The sequence below is a fragment of the Haemaphysalis longicornis genome, unplaced genomic scaffold (assembly GCF_048455015.1).
Source record: "Haemaphysalis longicornis isolate Haplotype H1 unplaced genomic scaffold, Haemaphysalis longicornis Haplotype H1 scaffold_2, whole genome shotgun sequence".
Classification (NCBI taxonomy): Eukaryota; Metazoa; Arthropoda; class Arachnida; order Ixodida; family Ixodidae; genus Haemaphysalis; species Haemaphysalis longicornis.
The window spans coordinates 294,184,349-294,209,705 of record NW_027526295.1 but is presented as its reverse complement, the minus strand read 5'-3'; the positions used below and the strand labels follow the sequence as shown (position 1 = coordinate 294,209,705).

The 25,357-nt window shown below is 48.6% G+C and overlaps 1 protein-coding gene across 4 annotated transcripts in view; it reads left to right on the top strand.

Moving 5' to 3' along the window:
* Positions 1–25,357, top strand: part of Gzl (godzilla E3 ubiquitin protein ligase) — a 76,464-nt gene that overhangs the window by 32,756 nt on the left and 18,351 nt on the right. For all 4 annotated transcript variants that reach the window (XM_077700886.1, XM_077700883.1, XM_077700885.1 and 1 more), the window contains 3 exons: positions 17,068–17,185; positions 17,265–17,361; positions 18,119–18,224. In XM_077700886.1, the coding sequence (XP_077557012.1) occupies positions 17,068–17,185; positions 17,265–17,361; positions 18,119–18,224 (321 nt within the window). The remainder of the gene's footprint in view (positions 1–17,067; positions 17,186–17,264; positions 17,362–18,118; positions 18,225–25,357) is intronic.

The following is a 25,357-nucleotide window of genomic DNA, read 5'->3' as shown; positions in this document are numbered from 1 at the left end:
GGCCGCCGCACGGTGGCGCCACCCTCTCACTGAGGTCACTCCTCGGGCGGCGTTGCGCTGGCTCGAACGGCGGAGCCGCGGCGAGTTGTGTTTGTTTTGTGCGGGAAAAAAATGTAACCTGCATATCGCGCTTTGTGATGCGTCTTAAGTAGTGCAACGACGATGCCGAACATGTGTTGCGTCCCGGGGTGTCGTTCCTTGTACAACGATACCACAGAAAATGTTTCCTTGTTCTGTTGACCCAGCGACGGGCAGCTGTGTGAGAAATGGAGGGGTGCCATTCCAAGGCAAGCAACGGGAGATTTCAGCTTCGATTATAAGTGTGCGACAATGTGTGGAAATGCACTGTGTGTGAGCATGGAAAAAGCAATGTACCCTTTTGAGAGCATCGTGGGCGTAGAATTGTACAAGGCTACCTTAAAGCCGGATTTTTGTCATATCAGTCAGGTTGTAGCGGTGCTTCATTACCTGTTTGCAAACTTGTATTAGCTTGCGCTCAGGCTCGCGTGTAAAAAAGCTTTGGGACATCCTTGTGCTTTTACTTTTCATATTTCCACGAATTATCCCTTAGGGTTCATTTTGTTTGTTTTGTAGCCGCGCGTGGCCGATTCCGGTTTCTTATCTGGCGTTTCAACCGAAGCGCCCGTTTGCTCTTTTTGTCGTACGTCCCGTCGGGCAATATTGTTTGATATGGAAAGGGTGACACCTTGTCGCTAACTTGATTTTTTGTTTCTTCGACAATGTTCTTGATCCTATTTCCATGGATCTGAAATTAATAACGTTCCAAGAGTAATGCATGCGTAGCAAACGCCGCGCAACTCGCTTTATCGACGTTCATCTGTTCACGTCACACTGCGGACTGCTTCTTAGACGTTTGTGTTTCATTCTAGTCTTTTGTAGTGCAGGAGATCGCTAGCTCGCTGCGTTCAGAAAAGCTTTGCGTCGTTCTTGGCTACGTGGCAATATTCTGTTTCCCCGTTAATAACGTTCCAAGAGTAATGCATGCGTAGCAAACGCCGCGCAACTCGCTTTATCGACGTTCATCTGTTCACGTCACACTGCGGACTGCTTCTTAGACGTTTGTGTTTCATTCTAGTCTTTTGTAGTGCAGGAGATCGCTAGCTCGCTGCGTTCAGAAAAGCTTTGCGTCGTTCTTGGCTACGTGGCAATATTCTGTTTCCCCGTTAATAACGTTCCAAGAGTAATGCATGCGTAGCAAACGCCGCGCAACTCGCTTTATCGACGTTCATCTGTTCACGTCACACTGCGGACTGCTTCTTAGACGTTTGTGTTTCATTCTAGTCTTTTGTAGTGCAGGAGATCGCTAGCTCGCTGCGTTCAGAAAAGCTTTGCGTCGTTCTTGGCTACGTGGCAATATTCTGTTTCCTCCGTGTGCTGCACATCGCAGCGCGAAAAAATAAATTTTTGTACGCTGGACCACGCTCTTTTGTCTCCCTTTGTAACATCGCAATTTTTTGTTGCGTGTGATAAAATCAGTTTCATTGTTCTTTTTTCGCTTCCTGTTTTTGCAAGGATTGCAAAGCGTGGAAGCAGAAAGGCACATGAAGTAACATATATCTCTTCGTGTTTTGATCCTTCGCGTTTCTGCAGCGTTTTTATGTTCTCAAGTATGTATCCACTCATCGAAACGACAATACTATTGGGCTATCTCTTTTAGCGTTCTGTGCATTACAGAGCAATCAACGGATTCATTAAGCGTAGTCTGAACGACGCGTACTTGGTTTCTTTCAGTTTTTTATTGTATTATCGATAGGCCCGCAGCAGTCCGTCACTACACAGCTACCGTATGTGTGGTATTTACAACTTTGCTTTAACTCTTTCGGGACCGCTCCTATAGGCCATCGGTCACATATGATCGATGGTTTCGCGAGCATGCAGAATAAAAATTTTCGCTCGATGGAACACCTAACGACATCTAGGAGATAGTTTGAAAACTAGAGTTTTCTCTTTTGTGAAGTTTCTTTTTTTATCGCCAGGCGGCAACGCATCAGATATTTTATTCTGACGGGCGGTGGTTCGGAATGTAAACATACTCACGCGCGAGCGCGATAAGAGATCCGCGTCGTCTCGTCTCGCATATCTTCGCCTTCTACTGTGGATTTTTACGATGAGAGTGGCAGTGAAGAGTCGAAATGCGACTTTAGAGATCGCATTTCAGCTCAAGTGAGGATTCGGGTGTCGATCAGCCTGGAACATGAATCGCGCTCAAAGGTGGGTGTTGGTTTCGGTTTCAATTGGCTCTGGAATAGGTATGTGCGCTCGAAATATGTTCTGGCTAGTTTATATCTGTTCGCTAGGGTGTTAACTACCTATTGTGGTGATCTCCTGCCACCAGCGCAGAAACGGATCAAGTTTTCGCTGAGCCGAGAGCCCGGCGTGTACCTGGGCGACGACGTAGCCATGGCCCTAGTGCCAAAGAAATCACACACAAAACAAAAAACCAGTTACACCTAGCCGCATCAAACTTTCGTGATGAATAAACAAAGCATTGTGTTAGATTTTGTATATCCTGAAATAATTTTATTCTTTTTAATTATTCTTAGATTTACGCTTTTTTCTATCTTTTTCAGTAGTTTTTTGGCGAAGTTCTTACTTTCTGATTTTTTCATGGTGCTATCGTCAGTGTTGAAGTAAAACACGGTATTGTATGTCAAAGAACATATAATTAGCTGCATTTTGGTATATGCTAAAGCAGGATGGTATCTTTGCTTCATGTAATAAAAAATTTTCACCGAGACCTCCCTTTTTCATCACTTTTTCCGGCGGTCCCGAAAGAGTTAAGAAAAGAAGCAATATAGATTTAACAATCCGTAAACACGACGGCGCAGCGCTTGTGCCAGAGCACACAGAAGCCGTTGCCGTTCGCGGCCGAAGTCTACGGTAACTTACTTCGAAAAATAAAACCCCATTGAAGGCAGGTGATAAACACAATTACTGGACTATTCATCGCTAACTACTACGAAAAACAGCACACTTAATCAGCGCGCAGGCACCAAAAGCAGCGAGCGTTTGCACGCCAAGAGCTGGCAAATACGCCGCACGCGCGGCGGCTGGATGACCTCCGTGCGGCGGTGGCGCCTGTAGTGGCGCGCGCGGTCCCTATATGAAGCGAGCGCCGAAGTTTCGTGACCAGTAAAGCATTGAAGGACTCTGGTGGCGCTCAAAGCGGGAGGCTTGTCGTGCTGAAAACTTACATCGCGCAACAGCTACTCGGTGAGAGCTCGAAGGGCACTATTCTAGCACATCGCACCTCATTCCTGCAAGCAGGGCTGCAATAGCAAGTCAGAAGCTGATAATAAACCACCAGTTTATGTTTTGGGATATAACTTACAGTGAACGTCAAAAAGTATCAACCACCAAGTTTCGTTTTCAGCTCCCTGCAGATTTTTCCACATGGCATGCCTGTCCTGAATACTGTTATCACGGGAACCGATGGTAAGGTTGTCTTTACCAGATCAGAGAGATGGACGCAGGAAAGCCATTGACGTGTTTGACAAAACGCACATTTAATGCACACCTGCAAAACCCCTAAAGCACACTACCAAAGAAATCCACTAAACACAAACAGTACACTCAAACCCCTAACTTAACATCTCAATATACAATTCAAATCAAAACCCAAAAATCTCTACAATAACGTCCTACACCGTTAGTTCAGATACACTTCTTAAATCAAGTTCTAGTTAATTTCTGTCGTAGCACAACTCCCTAGTTGTGTCCTTTACGACTGCGTCCCTATTGGACTGGCCTGCCCCGGTCGTCGGCGCTGACGTGTCGCACCCTTGCGTGGCCGCGACTCGGTGGTAGCTGTCCTTGTCTGGCTTCGGTGCTGGCGTTCGATGCGCGCAGTCACTCCTTGGACGGCGTGGGCTCCGTGCATCCTGACGTTTCCTCTGCAGTAGCCGCTCCCGCTGGAAGTCCTTGATGCCGGCGTCGACGCGCGCGGTCATTCCTTGGGCGGCGTACTTCCTCGATGGCTACCCCCTGGGAGCCGCTGCCGCTGGAGGTCCCAGGTAGGCTCGGCACGAGCGTAGCCCTTCGGGGCCGTCGAGACGAAGGTCGACGGAGCGTGGACGTTGGCCGCGGGTGCCCGACCGCCACCGTTGGGGCCACGAAGACACAGGCTCGTGTGTATGCGCCGAGGATGCTGCAGCCGATGCGAAGTCGGCCCGCTCCCGCCCAGGCTAGGCAGGCATACTCGTTGGCCTGGCCACGTGCTCCTGCCACCTCCTCGTTCCTTGCCTCTCCCTTCTCTTTGTGCGCCTCGCTTTTATCCCCTCTGGGCTCTCTCATCGGCTTCTTGCCTTTTCCATCACGCCACTGGTCTCCTGCGCAGCGTTCTCTGACTGGATGACCAGTGCACTGCCATATTTTACCATGATGCCTCGGGGTTTAGGCGCTGGCATTCGGTGATTGGTGCATTCATGGCGTGCCGTTCAAATTGGCGTTTCTTTGTTCTTTTCTTCTATTTTTTCGGGGGGTTTTGATGCATCCCTCTCAGGGAGTGCCCTTAATACATGACAACTGTGCTGGCCGTATTGAAGGGGAACACTGCTCTTGAAGCAACTTGGTTTAATTTTTAACCCTTGCAGGGTCACGGACGTACATATACGTCATCTGCAAACACCTTCAAAATGGTCAATAACGTATACGTACGTCATTGCTTGTATGCTTAAAAAGCGCGCCTTTTTCGCCAACTTCTCTTGCTTGGCATGTGCTGCCATACTGCCGAAATACGTCAAATTATTTTCTTTCGCCGATGGGTCTTCCTTTTATGTTTTTATGATTTACTTCGGCGCGCCGGCTATCGCTTGCTCATTAAAGTTTGTGCGAGATCCAACGATGAATGCAGCTAGCGACACAGCCAAGAAGAAGCGAAAGCAGTCATTCGGCCGATGCCATCTATGGGTCACAGAACACACATGATGAGATAGTGTCGAAAATTGATGCTTTAGTGCATATGAACAAATTCCACACTTTCTTCGCTTGGCACAATGTTGCGCCCGATGAGGTATTGTGCAGAGTGGAATCCGTCGTGCGTGCTGCACTCGCCAGAAGAAAATGGCTGATTTTTTCAAATAAAGCTACCGTGTTTACTTTGGCAATGAACCCTTTTTTTTTCCAGAAAATTCGGCATGAATTTGGGGGGAGGGTTCATTATGCGGGAAAAAAATTGCAACATATTTTTAGAAATTGATATTTCATACCTTAAAGTTGCTAAGAGAAGTGCTGTCAGAGCCTTATTGTTCTCGTAAAAACACGTAGATATTTAGATGGTTTAGATTTGTGCAATAAACAAGTTTCGCAGTTTGTTTAAGAATTGTTTTATTAGAAATATGTACCAATAAAACATTATATGGGTTCCTTGAAAATGTATTTGCTGCTCATTGAAAACTGGAATTTTTGCCTTTGTTGAATGTATGAACCCTGTAATATAACTACAGCGAAAATCGGCACTTTAAAAACTATTAAGCGTGCTGTCAGTGCATAATTCCTGCTCGCACAGGCCTGCGACATATACAAAAAATGGGCGCTTATCTAAACCTCATCTCTCTGTTTACCAGATTTGGATGAGGTACATCTGCCATGCCACAGGGTTTTTTTTTTTTCTGTCCAGAGCTTGAGCGGGTTTTCCTTATTCCTGTGGTCATAAGCCCCATTTACATTCACCCGACGAGGCCGCGTTGAGTTGAAATAAACAGGTTTTTGGGCTCGACGCACTCATGTATAAGCGGACGCGGTGAGTCGAAAAGCTGTCTGGGCGAGTCCGTTCGACTCGCAGGCAGGGGGTGGGTTGACGCGTTCGTCGGGCTGAGTCGGCGGGCCGTGGGGAGCTGAATACCATATTTGCACGATTATAACGCGCCACCGATTGTACCGTGCGGGTACGTGCGTGCAGGAAAATCCGAAAAAATAACTGGACGTCGGCTTTACCGCGCAGGTGTAAAATACATGACACTACTTACCTAGAAGAAGGAGATTTTATTTTGCATGTGCAACTGTGGCAGCCAAAAATAAATTGTGCTTCGTAAACTTGCTTATCCAGCTCCTGCAGGGAATAAAACTATAGTGGGAAACATTGCAGCTGTTTACGGTTTCAAGTGTTTTGACCTTCATAATTCTACGTGTGACGGGCTAATTGCAATAGTGGAAAAAATGTGTAACTGCTGACCAAAGTATGTCCTTCAGGAATGAGTTCGCCGAAATTCACTCACGTGGTGTTGACGGATTTTTTTATTGGATTGAGTTGGAGTTTGGGAGGACCTCGTGCCTATAGCAATGTTGCTGGCCGATTTAAAACCTGTTTCGGTTTTGAGCCCAATTTCAACGCGCACACAAATTTTAAGGCTAGCATTTAGCAAAAGAAGGTGCGCGCTAGAATCATACAAATACGGTAGCTCCTTCTCTGCCAATTCCCCGGCCCCCTCGCCTAGAGTCTTTCTATGGAGCTCATATATACGCGTGAGGGGTCGAGGTAGCTGAACCCGCCAGTCGATTCGACCCTCCCTCGTCGGGTCCATGTATCCGGGGCTATAGACAAGTGAATCGTGCAGCCACTCTGCAGCACTGCTGTCCCACTTAGTTGACCAATAGTGGGAGTCAACCAGGAGCTCAGCTTTCAGACGGCCTTTAGCTCTCCTTTTTTTCTTTCCCTCTTTTGTGCATACATTTGGGTGTACTACGGGTCGTCTTAGAATTCACTCCACTGGCTGACCACCATCTGCTGTTCAAGCCAGCCCATGTACGCACTTTCCAAGAATGGAACTGCCCAAGCCACCGTATAAGACTGGCCTATCCGTCTCCCAATTCTCCCTTTCCCGCTTGCCTGCAGCTTCACTTTTCTCTTGCATTCGTGGCATCGAAGGAGTGCATAGCTTCATAGCTCTTTTAGCCAAAGTATGCATTGGCCGTGGGTAGTGACGTGATGTGCCCCCCGCAAGCTCATTCCCCTGCTGCCCGCCCTTCCCCCGTATGAATGACGGGTGATGCCAGGCTCTCTGGGCAGGTGATGGGCTTGTTTTTTGCTATGCAAGCCACGGTTGTTGGTTGGCAGACTGATCTTGCTCTGGCGGAAGGGTGCATTGAAGAACTGCGCAAGCAGGTGTCTGAAGATAGGCGCCACCAGGATTCATATTCCGCTCCTGATGGCGTGGCGCCACCTCAGGCCAGCCAGCCAACGTTTGTGCAAATACTACAGTGCCCTAACCACGCCACAGAGGCTACCTCTGCCCACTTCACAGCTCCGCAGTCCGCTCCCACCGCACCTCAACGTTCTGGTTCTTATGGTTCACAGCCATACATGTCCTATGCAAACAACCCCAACCATGTCCTTTTCGTGACCCCGATTCATCTGTCAGCAAATCCAGGTCCTGACACCATAACATTGCTGAAATCAACATTCGGTAACGACCCCTCGGGGACAGGGGTTAAACAGGTGAAGCTCATTCCATCTCGCTCGGGTCTCACTGTTGTCTCTGCCGACCGCGAGTCGATCGACAATCTTGAAGAGGCGATTTCTTCAAATGCACAAATTAAAACTGCACTCACGGTTACCCGGCCTCCACGTCGCCTTCCGCAATTCAAGATTTCTGGCGTCGACCCCAGCATTGTTCCTGGAATCTTGCGGGCTAACATAAACGCGCGCAACAACCTGGACATTCCTGAGGAGGGCTTCCATCATCGGACCTACTTCAGGGATCGTGCTGGCAACAATGTGCACATAATTGAGGTCTCCATCGGTATACAAAGTACTCAAAGACCAGGACCGACTCTTGATAGGCTGGACATCCTGCACCATTAAGGAGAATTTCTATGTTGCGGCCTGCCAGAAATGCTGCTCTTACGGCCATGTGGCAACCCGATGCCCAAGTGAACGTGTAAGCTGTCCGTATTGCACAGAGGCGCACACGGCAGATGCTTGCAACCTAGAAAATAAGAACAACGTGGTGTGCCGGGAGTGTCGTGCCCCGGGGAAAGAGTGTTTCAACCACACCTTTAATGCGCCGTGCTGCCAGGTCTTGACAGCTCGCATTGCAAGACTTCGCGCCAAAACCATTTACGAGGACACTCTGACACTCTGCACGCTTCCCAAATTACCGGCTCAACTTAGTTTCACCTCACAACTGGCATCATTACGTTTTCTTCAAGCAAACCTTGACCACACTCGCGCTGAAACTGAACATTTCGTCTCTTATATGGAAGCCACAAACATTGACTTCTTGGTGGTTTGCAACCCGTATGTTAGGGGTGGGACTGTGCCAGGCATTCCGCCTCGGTGGTTTAAATTTCACCATGCCCAAACGCCGCGTTGCCTGGTTGTTTCCCGAAATGTATCTTTGGACCTGTTTCCCATTCACGTGTCACCTTTTGTGATCGCCCTCACTTTAAACGCGCCTAACCTGTCAATACTCTTTATAGGAGTGTACGCTGCGCCATCTGTGGCTCTAGACCATATTCTTCCGTTGGTTCCCTCTTGGACAGCAACAACGCTGACAATGTGGTCATTGCTGGTGATTTTAATGCTAGAAACCCACTTGGGGGGGGGGGGGGGGGTGATGTATTGAATGCGAGAGGACAGCAGTCGTCGCAGTTTGTTCATTCCCGTCAACTTAAAATTTTGAATGACCCGGACTCCCTTCCGACTTTTGCCACCGAATATTCGCAAACGTGGATCGACGTCACTTTGGCGAGTGGAACGGCTTGGTCTTCCAGAGTTTTCTGGGAAGTTAGGCACACTCCGATGCTTTGGGACCACCGTTACGTTGTCTTTGGCATGGAAGAGGCCCCCGTTGCACGAAGGAAGTGGCTGACGAAGGCTTCTGAGTCATGTCTGGTCGAGGATCTTGTCCAGGATCCTTGGTTTGAAACAGTGCCTTTCAACAGCATCGAATCTCCACAGAAGTTGGAAGACACCGTTAACACGTTTTGTGAAAAAATGGCCCGACTGCGGAAGAGATTCGAAAGTGTTCCTAAACCACACAAGGACAATGCATGGTGGTCGGGTGATCTGGCGAGGGAACGGTCGTTCGTGACATCTTTGCGGCGCAAGTATCAAGCGTGTCGTCATCCGCTACTTCGTGCAGACCTCAGATTCTGCTATTACAGATCGCTAGGTCAGTACAGGCGTCACATTGAGAAAGCCAAGAATGAAGTTGTTAGAAGAAAATTCACCAACACATCCCAGAAGAACTTATTTGGCGTCCCTTTCAAAATTGCGTTTCAAAAGTTCACTTCGCCTTCCGTGTTGCCCCCTCTCCGCTCTCCCGACGATTCAACTACCTCCTCCACCTCGGAATCTGCAGCCCTGCTATTTAGAACTCTTCTGCCGGCTGACGACCACCGACATGACACCCTCGCTCATCGAGCTTTGAGGACACTGATTGTACAAGTTCCGTACGTTCAGACATCTCAAGACTATGCTTTCACCTGGCATGAACTTCGATCAGCTGCTCGAAATATAAATCTCAAATCAGCTCCTGGACCCGACGGCATAACCGGTAATATGTTGACCCTCCTGGTCGGACGAACTTCTTCATTTCTGCTTACCTTATTCAATGCGTGCCTCAGTCTTGGTCATTTTCCGTCAGTGTGGAAGGAAGCGAGGGTGACGTTTCTGCTAAAGCCAAACCGGCCTCCAGATGATCCTTCATCATACAGGACCATCTGTATTTCGTCCTTGCTTGGCAAGCTTCTAGAGCGCATGCTCAATGGACGCCTTTACTTCTACACGAGTCGGGTCTGCTTCACGTGAGCCAGTACGGCTTTAAAGGAGCCATGAAGAGAAAACACAAGTTTGGTTCATTCAAAAGATTGTCTCGTTAGAATCATACTGACACCACTTTTAACGTAAACTTCGCTCACATAAGCTACATAATTAGGAAAAACGGGAATGGTCATGCGACCCACCAGCTCATTTCCCGCAACAGAACCTATGTCGTCACATGGGCTAAGCTCTGCGATTGGCGGAGGCTGGCAGAAGCAGACGCAAATTAGGTAGAACTTACAAACTAGACGAACGAGCGATTTGCGCTTAAATTTAGGGCACATTCTTTACAAAGCAATAAGAATGATGGGACAAACCGTGGAAGTTACGAAAGCACATGTAAACATAGAAGTACTGATGCTTTCTGCTGTTCGTACTGCGCACAGCATGCCTGGTTTCGCTGCACAGCACTACGGGGCTTGGGGTTGTCTCAGACGACACTGGCCGATTGACGCAAGCAACGGTGTCTTACGTGACCCCATTTGTCGAGCGAGCACTGTTTCAGGGAACGAATATTTTCTCCCAGAACAAAAACAAGCCAGGTTTAAATGCGGGCAAAAACAAACCAAACGCTTGCCACGGTATGGTGGCGCCATCTGGGCTACGGAACGTAAAGAAACGCGGGAACAAACCAACACCGCTGTACAGGGTGGAGACAACCTTCGAACGGTCCCGTGCCGCCGCAATTGGGCCAACGGGCTCAGCGCGTTATTCTTTTCGTTTCCCACGAGACCTAGCAACGCGAAACAGACAATATGATTCAAGCTTCTTCAGTAAACCGCGTTGCGGCGATAATTTTAGCGCGGTTTTGACACAATGACTTGCTTCGGCGGCGAGCGAGCAACCAAAAATGGCGGCGCGAGCGTATACGTGTCTCTACCCTGTACGGCGGATGCGTGAATGAAGGTACTCTAGGCTGCAGAGCGGTCGGTTTCAGTGATGTCACTTGGGACCACGAAAACGCACGATTGAGCGGGAAAATGAAAATTTTAACCTAAATTGTTTAAATTCTCAGTGAATAAAGCACCGTTTGTATCCGGACAAGCGCTGGGGGCACTATAAAACACGAAATCTTTCGAATAAAACCAACTTGCATTTTCTCTTCATGGCTCCTTTAAGCAAGGCGAAAATACCACCTCAACACTGCACTCTCTACGCTTGCGTTTTCAGGCTTGGCGTGACGAAGGATCATTGGTCCTCCTTATATCTTTGGATTTCAAGGGGGCATTTGATTCCATCTGGCACCCGTATTTGCTGCACTTTTTGCGAACACACGGGTGCCCTTCGAACATTTATAGCCTGCTCCAGTCATTTTTGCACCACAGGGTGGTTCATTACAATGGTTATGCTGGGTGCAAGCGGACGCAAACCGTGAGAGGCAGCCCGCAAGGCTCGCCGCTCAGTCCCCTACTCTGGAACATTGTGATCCACGACCTACCCTGCCTTCCTGTGTCGCCCGATGTGCACCTGCAAGCTTACGCTGACGACACGGTCGTTGTAGTCAAGGGTAAGACGCGGCGGGCCATTGAGCATCTTGCCAATGAGACCCTTGAGCAAGTGTCAAAATGGACACGCATGGCTAAGCTGCAACTCAGCCCCACCAAATGTACGTGCCTCCTGGTTTCTAGGGGAGAGCGGGGAGCACAGCGGAAGCCGGCAATCGAGCTGGGCGGAACAACATTGCAGCAGGTCACAGAATTAAAGCTACTGGGAGTTGTCTTTGACAGGCACTTGACATTCGTTGCCCACGTGAATCACCTGCGCGGCCGAGTTGAAAAGATGTGTAGTGCACTCATCGCATTTGCGAGGTTGCACTCGTTTTTAGACCGAAACCACCTCCGGCTCCTCTACCACCGTAATATTCTGCCAGCCATCACTTATGCAGCACCGGCATGGTGGGGTGACCGGCAGCATTATTCGCTTAAGGCAAAGATTCACTCCTTGATGCGCTCTCCGCTTTTTGTAGTGACTGGCGCTTACACGAGAACACCCGTACCGCAGCGCTAGAGGTGTTGGCCAATTCACTTCCTTTGTCCATCCCTTTGGACATTGAAACGCGGCTTTTCAATTTGTTTCACCTTAAACGGCCTGTTGATTTACCCAATACACGTGTTTCTCCAACGGATGTGGACCGCCCTCTAGACTGGACGTGCTGTCATCCTGCTCTTCATTTGGGAATCCCGCACAACAGAATTGACTCTCAAACGTCTTCACAACTCTTTACAAGTCCAGGGTTACACGCATATACGGACGGTTCCTTCACCACGACATCTGCTGGTGCCGCATTTGTCGTGTTCAGTGCTCCGGACGTTATAGTAACGACCCAACGCTTCCGGATTAGCCCTCCCACAAGCTCCTATGATGCGGAAACGGTTCCTCTACATCGTCTATTCCTTTACCTTCAAAATAACACGCCCTCGAGCACTGTTTTCGTCTATACTGACTGTTTATCCCTACTCCTTGCTCTCGAAAACTCCCTCAACACATCGGACACTATTCACCAAATTCAGAACAGCTATCGATTGTTTGTTTCCTCTGTTGCCGTTTCCTCTGTTGCCGTTTTCCTGTTTCACGTTCCTGGACACTCAGGGGGTGTGGGGAAACGAGCTTGCCGACTTCGTTGCCAAAGCTGCGGCGACCATCGGTGAAGAGGTGGGAGCGCGTACTTCAAAGCACATCGTGAGGGAGAGATTTTTGAGGGCTGGTCGGTTAGAGTGGCAGGAGCGATGGAACACCGACAACGCTGACACTGAGTTGTTTCGCTGGGTTCCCAGCGTGCTCGCTATACCGCGCTGCTTTCCTCCGCCCAGACGACTTGCCCACATAGTTACCGGACATGGCCGTTTCCCGCACTACTTCCACAGGATCGACTTGCCCCTGAAAACAGATGTTTTTGTGGACAGCTTGCCTCTTCAGTGAGCCACTACCTCCGGGACTGCACAAGGACAGCCTCGATTATAACCTGACTTAAACATGTCGTCCGCTTGCCCCTGGAACCTCCACATCTGCGACAAGCCCTGGACATTTCTCGGGCCGTGCAAATCCTCATCGAGCTTGTCGATTTTGTGAGCAAGAACATGCCGGACGTTTCGCGCTTATGAAATGGTCTCCGAAGCGATGTGTGTTGTTTGGGGGTGTAGTGCGAGCCTCTGTGATTGTCAGTTCTAGTCTGTGGCCTCTCCTAATGGAATTTAAGGTGCTGTGAGTGGTTGCTACCTGTGCTGAAGTGGACAGCTTGTGCTCATCCTCAGATCATCGCGTTGGTGCTGTTCTTCGGGGTGAGCTTCTCTGCAGCCGGACTCTGTGGTGGAGACAGACTGCCTGAATTCGGAAATGCGGATACTGCCTCTAGCAGTTGTATGTGTTAGAGTTTACGACCTCTTCAAACTGCAGTGTAGTGCTCCCGTGCTCTCTTCGTGTTGTGATTTTCATGTATTTTGGTGTTTTTCTTATTCAACTAGGTAATTGTTTTTTTTATTGTTTTTTTTAATTTGCATTTTGGGCGCTAGCCCCTGTTCATTTATATCTGATTGGCTGCAAACCTGCCATAGCTTTGCTGGTGCGGGTGTTGTTCCCCGCTTTTCTTTTTTTTTTTTTTTTTCTTGTTTTATTTTGAAAAGGGGAACACGGAAATAAATTGGAAATTTTGCAGGGACTGGCACTGCGAAACCTACACCTCCGCGCGACTCAGTTGGTCACGTCCCGAGGTGCCAGTCCATCTTGGCGAAGAGCTCGCCCCGCTCATGCGTCCTGTCGCGACCCAAGTGGCTCCTTCAAGTTCAGAGAATCCACTAGGGCCGGGGCAAAAGGAGCTCCTAGAAGCTCAGCGTTCGTGCACATCAGGCCGTGCACTAAACAGGCTGCTCCTCAGCTGAAAAGGCGATGTTTGCCTGCCAATCACCCTTGTGCTAATCATGCCATGAGAGTGGCATGTGTGAGCTATGGCGCGTACTTCATTGCTGCTCACCACCATCCATCAATCTCGCCCCCCGTCAATGTTAACCTCCTCTCACACGTCCCGCCCAGTCGGCGGCCAGTCCACCTTTTCTCGAGGCTTCACTGCCGGTACTTCACACTTCATGACCGCTAAATCTTCGGCAGCTAGCCTAAGAACACTTACCATTAAAAGGACTCCGAAAGGAATTTGTCTGTTCATGTCTATATTCCACTTTTCATCGTTTATTTGGGACCTAATGCAGTATTTAATTTCAAAGGCAGAAGAAGAAATAATGCCAACTGCCGTTTGCGGTGGCCGCAACTACCACAGCAGTGACATAAAACTATGCGAGCTTTTCGCGCTGTGTAATTTGGCGCGATGTCTTAGTTTTAATGTTTGACGTGTATCCATTTGCAATTGTGCCAATGTCTCTTTTCTTTTTCTTTTTTTTTAAGTTTAAACTGAAGTTATATCAGCAACAAGCAATTTAAGGGTAAACTGAAGTTATATCAGCAACAATGCAGTTTTTTGTGGTCTTCCATGTCAGTTTCGGTGTCCTGCTACGATATGCTTGGCTTCCGGTGTTGTCTGGTCCCACATTCTCAATACTCCAGGAATCGAAATACTGCGCTTCTGCAGTGGTGCCATCGGCAGAAGGAGTCGGACAAGCCTGCCAAGGGTGAACACACCTCACACCGTTCACTGGCCAAAATGCCAGCTGAGGCGTACGGGGGGGCCAAATGCCCTCCGTGTCGTCGGAGTCGCTAAACTGCGAGACGTTGCGCTAGCCCATTCCTGCTTGCCTAGCTCGTTTCGGTGTCGCGAGAGGCGTGCTCACACCAGTGCGACAGCCGGCTGATATGGCCCTGTGCCTGCAAGATGTTGATGCTCACTCCACAGCGCGCCATTGTCTCTCTGCACACAGCCTGCCGACTCACTCGCGGTGAAAAACTGTTTATGCGGTGTAGTGAACATTACCCAAACAAAAGAGTCAACTCGAAAAGGAAAATCTGTGGTGCCAAGGTTTGGAAGCTGCATAGTGCAATGCAGCCTTCCCGTTGCATTGTACCATGAGGGCAGAAGGGGAGTGGTCGAAATAACAGCTGAAGACCTACCACTTATGTTGCACTGTCAAGTCCAACATTTCAAGCTGCTTAGCTGAGAATGTACTGAAGAACGAGCTTCCCCCTGGCACCCACAAATAGCTGATCACCAGCGACTGCATTCCTAAAGGCAGGAAAAGCCATTTCAAATTTGTGGTTGTGCGGCAGACCAGTAGTGTGCTAGTTCACCCCGTGCGAGCTTCTCTTACCTTGATTTTACGCTTTACAGTTGAAGCTTTGGTTGACTTTAAATGCCAACTACTTCCGTAACATGTATGCTGTTCTAATTGACCTTAGATTTTCTACAAGCGTACCAGTCGCACTGAAGTATGCAGCTTACAACTCCAGTGAAGCGTAGTAAGCGGTGTCGTTAGCCAATGCACGCATCACGTATGTGCGTGTGTGGAGTTATCGTGACTTTTTTTTCTTTAGTGAGCCTAATACAGTCTACAAAATAGCAAAGTAAAGCCACACTCTTGTGGGCACAGATCTTTTCGAGGCTCACTTTCTACTGCATGCTTGAAAGGCGATGATAACCTGCTGCCGGCCAACCGACTGATTTTGCCAATGCTGCGGTAGGCGAGCCATGCAGCCAGCGCAGTCAAGCCAATCCAAAAAGATGCACAGCATAGGAAGCTTCATAGGAAATTGGCGAGAAAATGAAACAACTTCTTAATTTTCTTTGTGAATGAATTGGTGTAAGCGCACCCACAGTTGTTTCAACAAGGCATAAACACCCCAGACTACAACCGGCCCGTGTAATCTCACAGTGCATACAAATGACTTTGCACCTTTAAAAAGGACACTGAAGTGATGACTTCGAAACACTATGAGGTTACTTGTGCAGATTAAAGTCTGGAGTGCCTAGGCCTCGTTTCCACGACTGTGGGGGAATTTACACCAATCTGTTTACTAGAATAATTAATTAAAAAATGCTGTTTTGTATTCGTCATCCTCCTCGCCCATTTTGGTGGCATTTTTTGTGACTTCATAGCGAGTCAGGTCCAGATTCCTCGCTGCATAATGTTAAAAAGCTCCACGGCGCTGACAAACATGGTATCGGTGCCTTTTATGAACTTGGAGGTACTACAGAGGTGAGGCAGGTGAACGTTGAAGGTGTGGATAGAAATGCCTCCTCGCATGTGAGCATCACTGATGATACGCGGCAGGCATTCAGCCACTGAAGTCACTTCTCCCTTGGCGCTGGCAAGCCCATCCAACCCATTCTGGAGGCTGGCAACACAGCACAAGCGCGGCGTTGGTAGCCAGGCTGTGGTTGCTTGGAATAGAAACTGATGGGGACAACCATAAAAGCCACAAGAACCACAGCTGTCAGTCTGCACCTGTCCTGTCTCTCGTCATAGTATGGTCCTTTAAGCACAGTTTTTTTTTTCCCTTTAAAATAACACTTCTGTCACGTGCTTGTTGCACATTCCATGGGAGCTTTTCCTTTAGAGAAAAGAACATTGACACTTCAGCAAGATTTGTTGACGGGCTAGTTGGTCTGATACTTGAACAGCCACGAGGATTGCGCGGAACGACGACACGAAGAGGAGACAACAGGACGAGCGCACTCGTCCTGCGCCCGTTCTGTTGTCTCCTCTTCGTGTCGTCGTTCCGCGCAATCCTCATGGCTGTTCAAACATTGACACAACTGCAAGCGCATGTGCATTTTTATAAACCTGAACTTCATCCAGTCATGTTGCACACTACGTAGTTTTGTGTTGCTTGCACATTCCATGGAAGCTTTTCCTTACAGAAAAAAAAGAACATTGACGCAACTGCAAGCGCGTGTGCCTTTTTTTAAACTTGCGTCCAATCATGGTGCACACTACGTAGCTTTGTGTTGCTGCTGCGGTTGTTGCGGCCACTGAGCAGAAGTTTGACAAATTCCCTTGTGTCCCTTTGAAATACACCCTCCACAAACACTATGGAGCACAAGCGCAGATTCCAATAATTTCATTAAAGAATTGAATATTGACGGAGTTGTAGCCAGCTGAACATTCCTGGCACGCTATTGGACTGGCTGTTGTGTGCCAACAAAGTTCTCCTCCGAAGCTGTTGCGGATGGCGGTCATAGTGTCATGCAGAAGCAATCTTCAACGATACCAACGTAACTCTAACCAATGCATGGCCTGGTGTTTAGTGACCTGTATTGAACAAAGTGGTCACCATGGTGTCGCTGCGTGACTTGACCCTCCGTGTCGTGATGCTGAAGTCGCTTCTTCCTTTTTCGTCTGCAGGCACGCTATGCCCAGCAAGCAGGCTATGACGTGGCCGTCATTTACGACCGTAGAGCCCACAACAACGGCCCCTTTGATACACGCATCACTCCAGAGCCCAAGTACTACCCTGTCAAAGGTACGCTCTTGTTAAAGGACTCTTTCTGCCGACAAGTTGGGCCTTGTGCTGCATCGGGCTGCCCTTTTTCTTTTGTCAGCAAACGGCCTGAAAGACACGGATGACCTCAACATCTATGCTGTGATCGTTAGTGAAGAAAGTGGTATTCGGCTCAAGCGGTACACGTACCAAGATGAGTGAGTACATCGCAGCCCTGGTTGTGTGAAACAGGCCGTTGGGGGTGGGATACATTTGCAAACGAGCGGGGAGGCAGATTCGAGTGGCCGGGCGGGTTCCAACGCTTTCTGCGTATGCTTGTTGCCACGTACCGTTCCTTCTGTTCTGTTTACTTATTTGTGTTGTCGCCGGCTGTCTTACCTGTCTTCAAAGTGAAGTGCATTTCCTTCTCTTCATTTCTTAGTTCTTTCTTATTCTTACTTTTTGGGCTATGTTGTTTGGTAAGGAGAGGGTTTTGCCCTGTCGTCACTAGACCTAAATAATTTGACATTTCCAGAAACAGCCGTGCGAAAAGATGAATGCTCACGGGGCAGACGACGCGGTATTCGATTTGCCGATGCCCAGCTGTGCATGTCAATCTACTAACTGCTTCCTCGATATTTGTGCTTTCCTGTTGTTAAGTTCATTGCGGAGCGCAACTTCACTCCAATAAACTTTATTTTACCAAGAACCCTGCGTCGTCCTTGGCTACGTGACAATATATGTGTATTGTCATGGGAGGGCTCGGGTATTTGGTGACAGTAAAGGAGCTGCGTTGCCCCATTGAGGGGGTGGGCAGCCAGATGGACAGCGAGTAAGCTGTTGGGCTGCCACAGTTTTCCGACAGTGCGCTAGGTGCAGCTCGGACAGTGGCTGCAGGTTCTCTAGCCCCCTCTCGGGCATGGGTGGCTTTGTGGACCCGCGTCCGAGCTCACTCTTGTTTTGTTCTTGTTGCAGTTTCGAAGTCAAGCTGTACCCTGAAAGTTTCCAGAGCATATTCAGCTACCTGCTGCCCTTTCTTGCAATTGTGGGGATCGCCGTTTTTGGCTTGGCTGGCTTTGTGGTAAGTGGCCTCGAAATCTGTGTGTGCGGGTGGGTGGGACTGTCAGTGTGGCACACCTTGACAATATGGAGTTCGCGATGGGAAATTAAAGTCCTCGTGCATTGCATGTATGCACCACGAGCCTTCTTGACAAGCCCAGACCCTGTCATAACAACGTTGCCGGCAAACTACACTCTGTAGAGCAGGAGAACAGGCCGTACGACAGCGTCTTGCTTCACTGTGGCAGGATAGCTTGGGAAGCCCCCAAGTGTGGCACCGGCCCACAGGCACTGCGGCGAGCATGAACCGAAAGCCGTGCCCACTCTGGGAAGAGGCCGACAGGGCTCTTCTTCGGATGCGGCTGGTGTCGCACTTGAAGGGGGGGAAGGGCCACATGCAACTTCAGCGCCAGCTTTGTGTGCTTTCACCCAGCATTCTTGTTGATGTGCAGTTGCAATGACAGTGGCGTGCTTTCTTCGAATAATATGGGGCATAACATAATTTCACCTTTGGAACTTTAGCAGCGTATATTTGTGCTGCTATGCCCTTTTTATTTTCAACATAATTGTGAGGTGGCCACTATAATAAGTCAAAATGACTGCCCCTGTTTTGAGATGGTCCAACAAATTTTTTTTTCACTTTTTGTGACCTGCAGTAAAAGGGGAAAAAACTGTGTTGCTGTGACATTTGTTCTGAACATGGAATGCAGATTAGTTTACAACAGCACATCGAGAATTGCTGTAGACTTATCTTAATGGTTTCAGTGTGTGTAATCGGCAGCGACTAGCAATTGCCGAAAAGGAAAGGCTTCAGTACCCTAATTTGTTTTCTGGGCACCGCTGTGCCGTAGGGTTGGTAAAGGGGTGCAGTTAGAAAAGGTAAAGTTTGGCTTCTCCCGTGGTTGATCCACTCGAGCCACACTCAGCAAGGGGTTCAGACCAGAGGTCTGCAGGTACAGCCCATGATCTGTTGTGCGGCTATATGCGGGTTTCAAGGAGGACCAAGGGTTCGTAACGCTGGTTCCCGTCAGCAAAGAGAAGGAAGTTGCGAAAAGTGCGGTAAAACTTGAAAAGTTTGTAGGCAGTACTTATTTACAAAATATATAGGTTGTATTCACTGGCGTGGCACGCATGTGGGCAACCATGTGTGTGCGCCGTCACTGATTACTTCGGGCACGTAGCCAGAGCTGCAGGTGTAACCCGAATGACACTCTTGCAGGGGTGAGACAGCTGCGCATATTGGGCAGTCTTGATACAAAATAGTTTTCCTGCGCCAGGCTGCTCCAAAACAGTCTTAGAGCCAAGGATTTTAACGCTCCCGTCAGTTTCTGTGGGGGAAAATGCTTACTGACGGCATAATAGTCACAATGTAGGGTTGCGTGTGTTATGTTCTGTGAGTTTAAAATTCTCCCATCGACAACCATTGCAAAGTCCTGTAGAAAAAAGAACTTATGTGTACTGAGGCGACAAACTATGTCCGGAACGACATTACTTGGCGCCGCCATCTTGGTGGGGTGAATACTGGAAAACATGTTGAACTAGAGTGCGAAGCTGGGCGAGTCGGTAGGGATTCATGATTAGAAACAGCGCAAGGGACAGGACGAGAAAGCTGACAAGGACGGGCGCTGACTGACGACTAAATTTTATTGAAAGAAACTACGAAATATATACGAAAAAGCAAGAGCACAAGCAAAACAAGAAAGGCAAACTAAGGTTACAATAAGATTGTTAAACAGAGGTGTCACCCTCCGCAGCCACGTCACCCAAATAACTTATCTCTTTTGCATGCAGCGAGATTGACGGCATGCTTACACACGAGTCCTGCATTTTATAGATTGTGAACGCCGATGCGATTTCACGTGTGCGCTGATCCGGGTACGTGGTCACAATCGAGGTGTGGTCGAGCTCAGGCAGGCAGCCATGTTTTCCGCAATGAGTAGCGAGGTTGCTCCCCTGGAACGTCTTGAGTGAATTAGCATGCTCACGTAGGTGATCGTTGACGCTTCGCCCCGTCTGTTCTACATAGGACTTCCCGCAGGACAGTGGGACATTGTACGCCACAGAGAGACTGCATTCCGTGTAGAGGCACTTATGCTTGACGTTGCAACGTCCCAAGCTACGGTCATTGTTGTTGACCTTTCTGCAGAGTTTCGAAAGCTTATTGGGGGCAGAAAAAAACACTCTGACACCAGCGTTCCTTCCAGTTTTCATAAGCTTGTGTGACACCCGGTGCAAGTATGGGATGACGGTGACTTTTTTTTTTTGTTGCGGGTTTTCTCAGACCTGCCTTCCCGGATCTCCTTCAGAAAGACTCTTGCGAGACTTTTGACCTACTGCTCGAGGAAGCCCGCCTCTGAGTCGCGAGTGTTGTGCTTTGAAGCTCTCTGATACAAGGTGGTGGCAACTTCGGTGTAGGGCAATCCGCAAGGCGCTTTGGGCGATTCCTCGCTTAACCACTTTTGAGTGAGCCGATGAACATGGCAGCAGGCTCTTCTGAGAGCGGGGGGAATACTGCCAACAGCGTGATGTGCGTGAAGGTGCAGAACTAAATCCGAGAATCGGCGTTGATGGGTAGTTCCCTTGTTAAAACCAAGCCACACAAGGTCGACTCGAAAATGCCGCAGATGTGGTCAACATCTTGCACACCATCTGGACGCTCGTAAAGGACCAAAAAATTGTCGACGTACCTAAAAACCTTCGTTGCATTGGTGGCACTCAACTCCCCTTTCAGCTTCCTTGCCAGCAGAAGGTCACTGAGCAGCGGGGTCAGGCAGGATCCGGTGCAGACGCCAGTCTTCTGCACATGCAGGCTCCATGAGTGAAGAATCTGGGTGGAAGGCAAGGAGCTTCATCACTCGGTCGACGCTTGTGCCGCAATGGTTCTGGAACCTGACCGAGCCATAGATGTCAATGCGGTTGCTTACGGCCTGGAGTAAGTCCAAGTGGGGCAGAGAGTAGAACAAATCCTTGGTGTCTATGGAAAATGCACTCAACCTACTGGTTCGGTCGTTTTCAGGTACTCGGTCACCTCAACCAGGCTCCATACGAGAAAAGGCTCTACGAGCGTGAGCACAGACAACGACCGTTGTAGGTACACACCGAAGCACCGCTGCCAGGCCCCACACTCAGTGACTATAGCCCTGAAAGGGCACTCAGTCTTGCGCGTTTTTGCCGTGAAAAATGGCGCGAGGGTCGGGGTCTTGCTGTTTTTTACAGAACCCGCAAGTCCCGTTAGTCCAGCACTCTCGCACAATTATCTAGCAGCTGCGTTTCTCTTGCGAAACGCAGCTGCTAGAACTAACAAACAGAATTGCACTCCAACATGAACAATAACCTTCAGACTGACTGTATTTTTCTTGATTTTTCCAAAGCTTTCGATCGTGTAGCCCATTTAATTTCTAAATTATCTGCCCTCCGATTGAACTCTTTAACCCTATCTTGGCTTCGTAACTTTCTTTTATTTCGTCAGCAGTTCACTGTTATTAACAATTCCCCCTCCTCTCTTTCCCCCGTAACTTCTGGCGTACCACAAGGGTGCGTTCTCGGCCCTCTATTGTTCTTAATCTATATAAATGATCTGCCAAGTAACGTTTCATCCTGCATGCGAATTTTTGCAGACGATTGCATAATATGTCGTCCTATATACTCCCTCGACGACCAATTAGCACTGCAAAACGACCTTCATCAAATTAATGACTGGTGTAAAAAATGGCTAATGTCACTGAATAAGGAAAAATGCAAACTAATCTCCTTTACGCGCAAGCAAAACATTTATAACTATCGCTATACTATCAGTAACCACCCACTGTCGCAGGCATCTTCCTATATAAGTACCTTGGAATCTATCTCACTCCCAATCTCTCCTGGTCTCACCACATTGCCACCATAAGCACAAAAGCTTCCAAATCTTTAGGATATCTTCGCCGTAATTTACATAGCTGTCCAACTCACGTCCGTCAACTAGCGTATCAAACCTTCGTCCGCCCACATAGCTGTCCAACTCGCGTCCGTCAACTAGCGTATCAAACCTTCGTCTGCCCCCAGCTAGAATTTGCCACTTCTATGTGGTCCCCTCGCCACAACTACTTAATTAATATGCTAGAAGCGATTCAGAATAGGGCGGCCCGTTTCATTTCACGCAATCATGACTATCACAGCAGCGTTACTCAAATTAAGCACAACCTTTCACATCAACCGCTCAGCACTCGCCGGGACATTTCGCTTCTCTGCCTCTTTCACAAATACGTATACAGCAATAGACAAACCCCACTTCACCTTGATGTTCCTTCCATTACTTCACGTAGGTTGCATAATCACCTCAGTTTCACGCGGTTATATGGCTCAACTGATTCGTTCAACTCATCTGCTCTTCCTCGCCCCATACGTTTGTGGAATGATCTTCCAGACAACATCGCATCAGTATCAGACAACAGTTCTTTCCGTCAATTACTGCTCACTCTCTTTTTACAATAAGGTCTTACCACTGTTTTCGCTTTTTTTTTTTTCTGCCATGTGTTGTATCCCTTTTTTAATCTTCTTTTTTTTTTTTTTTTTCTGCTGGCAGCCCAAACCATCTGTCTTAGCTTGGCCTTTCTTTTTTTTTCCTTTTTTTTTTTTACCAGTGTCGCACTTTGTGGCTGAGTACGAACATTTCATGCTGGAAATGTCTCTTTACGCGTGCGAGTATGTTCTGCGTTTTTTCCTGTTATCTTTCCGTTGTTGATACTCGAGACTGCAGAAACTGATTGGTGCACTCCGTCTGCGCATATTTGGGTATCTTTGGTTGTTCTCCAGTTTACCTACTAGCGTGTTAGTGTTCAGTATACTTGCAATGTTTGTGCGCAGTTTACGTGTGTGCGATATGATATTGACTTTTCCTTTTCCTGTTATCGTTTTCGAACTTGCACGTGTATTGCGAACCTTGTCGTCATAAGTTGTTCTGATGTTTTTTTTAACTCGTGATTTTGTGATGAATGATCAGTAACTCTTTCCTTTGTTACCCCCCCTTACTCAATGCCCTGAACAGGGGCCTGTAAGGTATTTTAAATAAATAAATAAATAATTTGATGGCCTTGGCTCGGACCTTCCTAGTGATACGGTCTTCAACCCTACGGAAGTTGTCAGCAGTAGCGGCCTCCGCCTTCAGACGATACGTGTCGGCTTTGAGCACAACAAAACCCCCCTCCTTGTCTGACTGCGTAAGCTTGAGTCCCTCGTCGCAAAGTAAGCAGGCCACTTTATCCGAGTTGACTCTCCCCTTGCTTTTTCCGCTGCTTGGCAGCGCGTCAATTCCCTCTGAGGTGCACCGGTCCACTTCTCCTTCATTTGCTTTTGAAGCAATGCTTCGCAGGGGTGCGACCATGCGGGTGCGACCCATCTTCGGTTCAAGGCAGAACTTCGGGCCGAGCTGCAAAATGCTCGTAGCTCTGTCGGGAACAACAGCGACTCCCACAACAGGAACCTTGCCACTGGCCTTGTGTGAGGGGGCTTCTTCGGGAGTCTGGGCAACATCACTTGCCAGACAAGCTCAGTCATCTGCTCAGCAATGCGCAGTTCTTGCAAGAAGAGGGAATGGTGGCGTCTGAAGGGGCTTGCGTCAACACACGCCACAAGAAGGCAATCCTTCAGGAGCCGCACGGCGCTGTTTGTTGCCCGGTCCACGGGACAACGGCAGCGGTCCAGCCACGCAGGCAATGGCAGGAGGAATGAAAGAGTGTCTGACTGAGAAGGCGAGGAGGCGGCAATCAGCGTATTGGTGCAAAAGCGGGGATAACGAAGAAAAGGTGAAAAAGATGAGTCCAAGCCGGTCGAAACATATTGAACAAGAGTGCGAAGCTGGGCGAGTCGGAAGGGAAAACATGGCTGCCGGGCGAAGCAGTTGCTCGTGGTGCAGGCAGAGCGCTCTTCGCCTATTTCTACCGTGGTTTCGGTTTTGGCTATGGGGGTGGCTGGGTTTACCTTCAGTCGTTTGATCTGTCGCGGGAAGCTGCGCGACTCGCAGGACGGGAGTTCGTCAAAAACAACACGGTGCCCGCGAATTCGCAGGGTTTTGACCTTGAGTGTGAGGCGCGGTGCGTTCTTGAAGTGCAATTTCGGACCCATTGCGGTGTTATAAAACGCTGAGTTATTGCTGCCTTTGACGGCGAGCTTGTGGGCGGCAGGAATGGGACGATCGACACTGCAGAAGTGCCCGTGCAGGCTGCATCGCAGCAAAATGTTCAAGCAGTGTCCGATAGCGGGACGGGCTATTGTTGCACGCTAGTATAAATGGGTCATCTATCTTAAGTGAAATTTAATGCCAAAAGGGAGGTGGCTAAACACACCAATGTTGCTCAAATTACTATCGTAGTGAGCGTGCACCTTGGGGTTTGAAATGGGAAGGTGGGTGGGGTGCAACTACTGTCACCTCGCTTCGCACAACTTTTTCCGTGGCTCTACACTTGTGCGTAAAGCCAAGACTGGGATTACAAAAATAATTTCGGGGTTCACACAATGAGAAAAATGTGTTACAATTACTTAGTTTTTCTGTTCGATATTTTCAACGGCTCTCCACACGGTATCTATGCATAGAGCCTAAGAATTTAAAAAGAATTTGTAAAAAGGTGGTGCAGTTCGTACCTTGTGATTGTCTGGTAGAAAAAACTATTGAAAGGCTGTTTCTGTGTTATCTACTTTCAAAATCGATTCAAAATTGCACTTTCCCACCCCGAGTCGCGGAAAATTTTATTTGTTTGGCTCCTAAGCAGGGGTGAGACAGCTGCGCATATTGCGCCTTTCTGACACAATTCCATTTTCTTGCGCCAAGCTGCTCCAAAAGCACGAAAATGGCGAAAATTGCGCCAAACTGCTCCAGAAGAGCCTCAACGGCACGGATTTTGATGCTCATGTCAGTTTCTTCGGGGACAAAAGCCTCCCGCATCCCAGTCACCGCTTTTATCGTCGGTCAATCGCAAACACAGAAATGGCACAAATAGAAAGACTGAAACAAAGCAAGCGATAGCTTCTAAAACTCGATTCGCTTTCTGTCCGGGTTCGCAGAAACAGCCTTCTGAGAACGATTAGGCATCGCTGTGGCAACAAACATGGCCGCCGCCTGATCTGGCTGCTACCAACGCGCTCAGTGCATATCGCCGATATTTTCCCTGGTTTATTTTA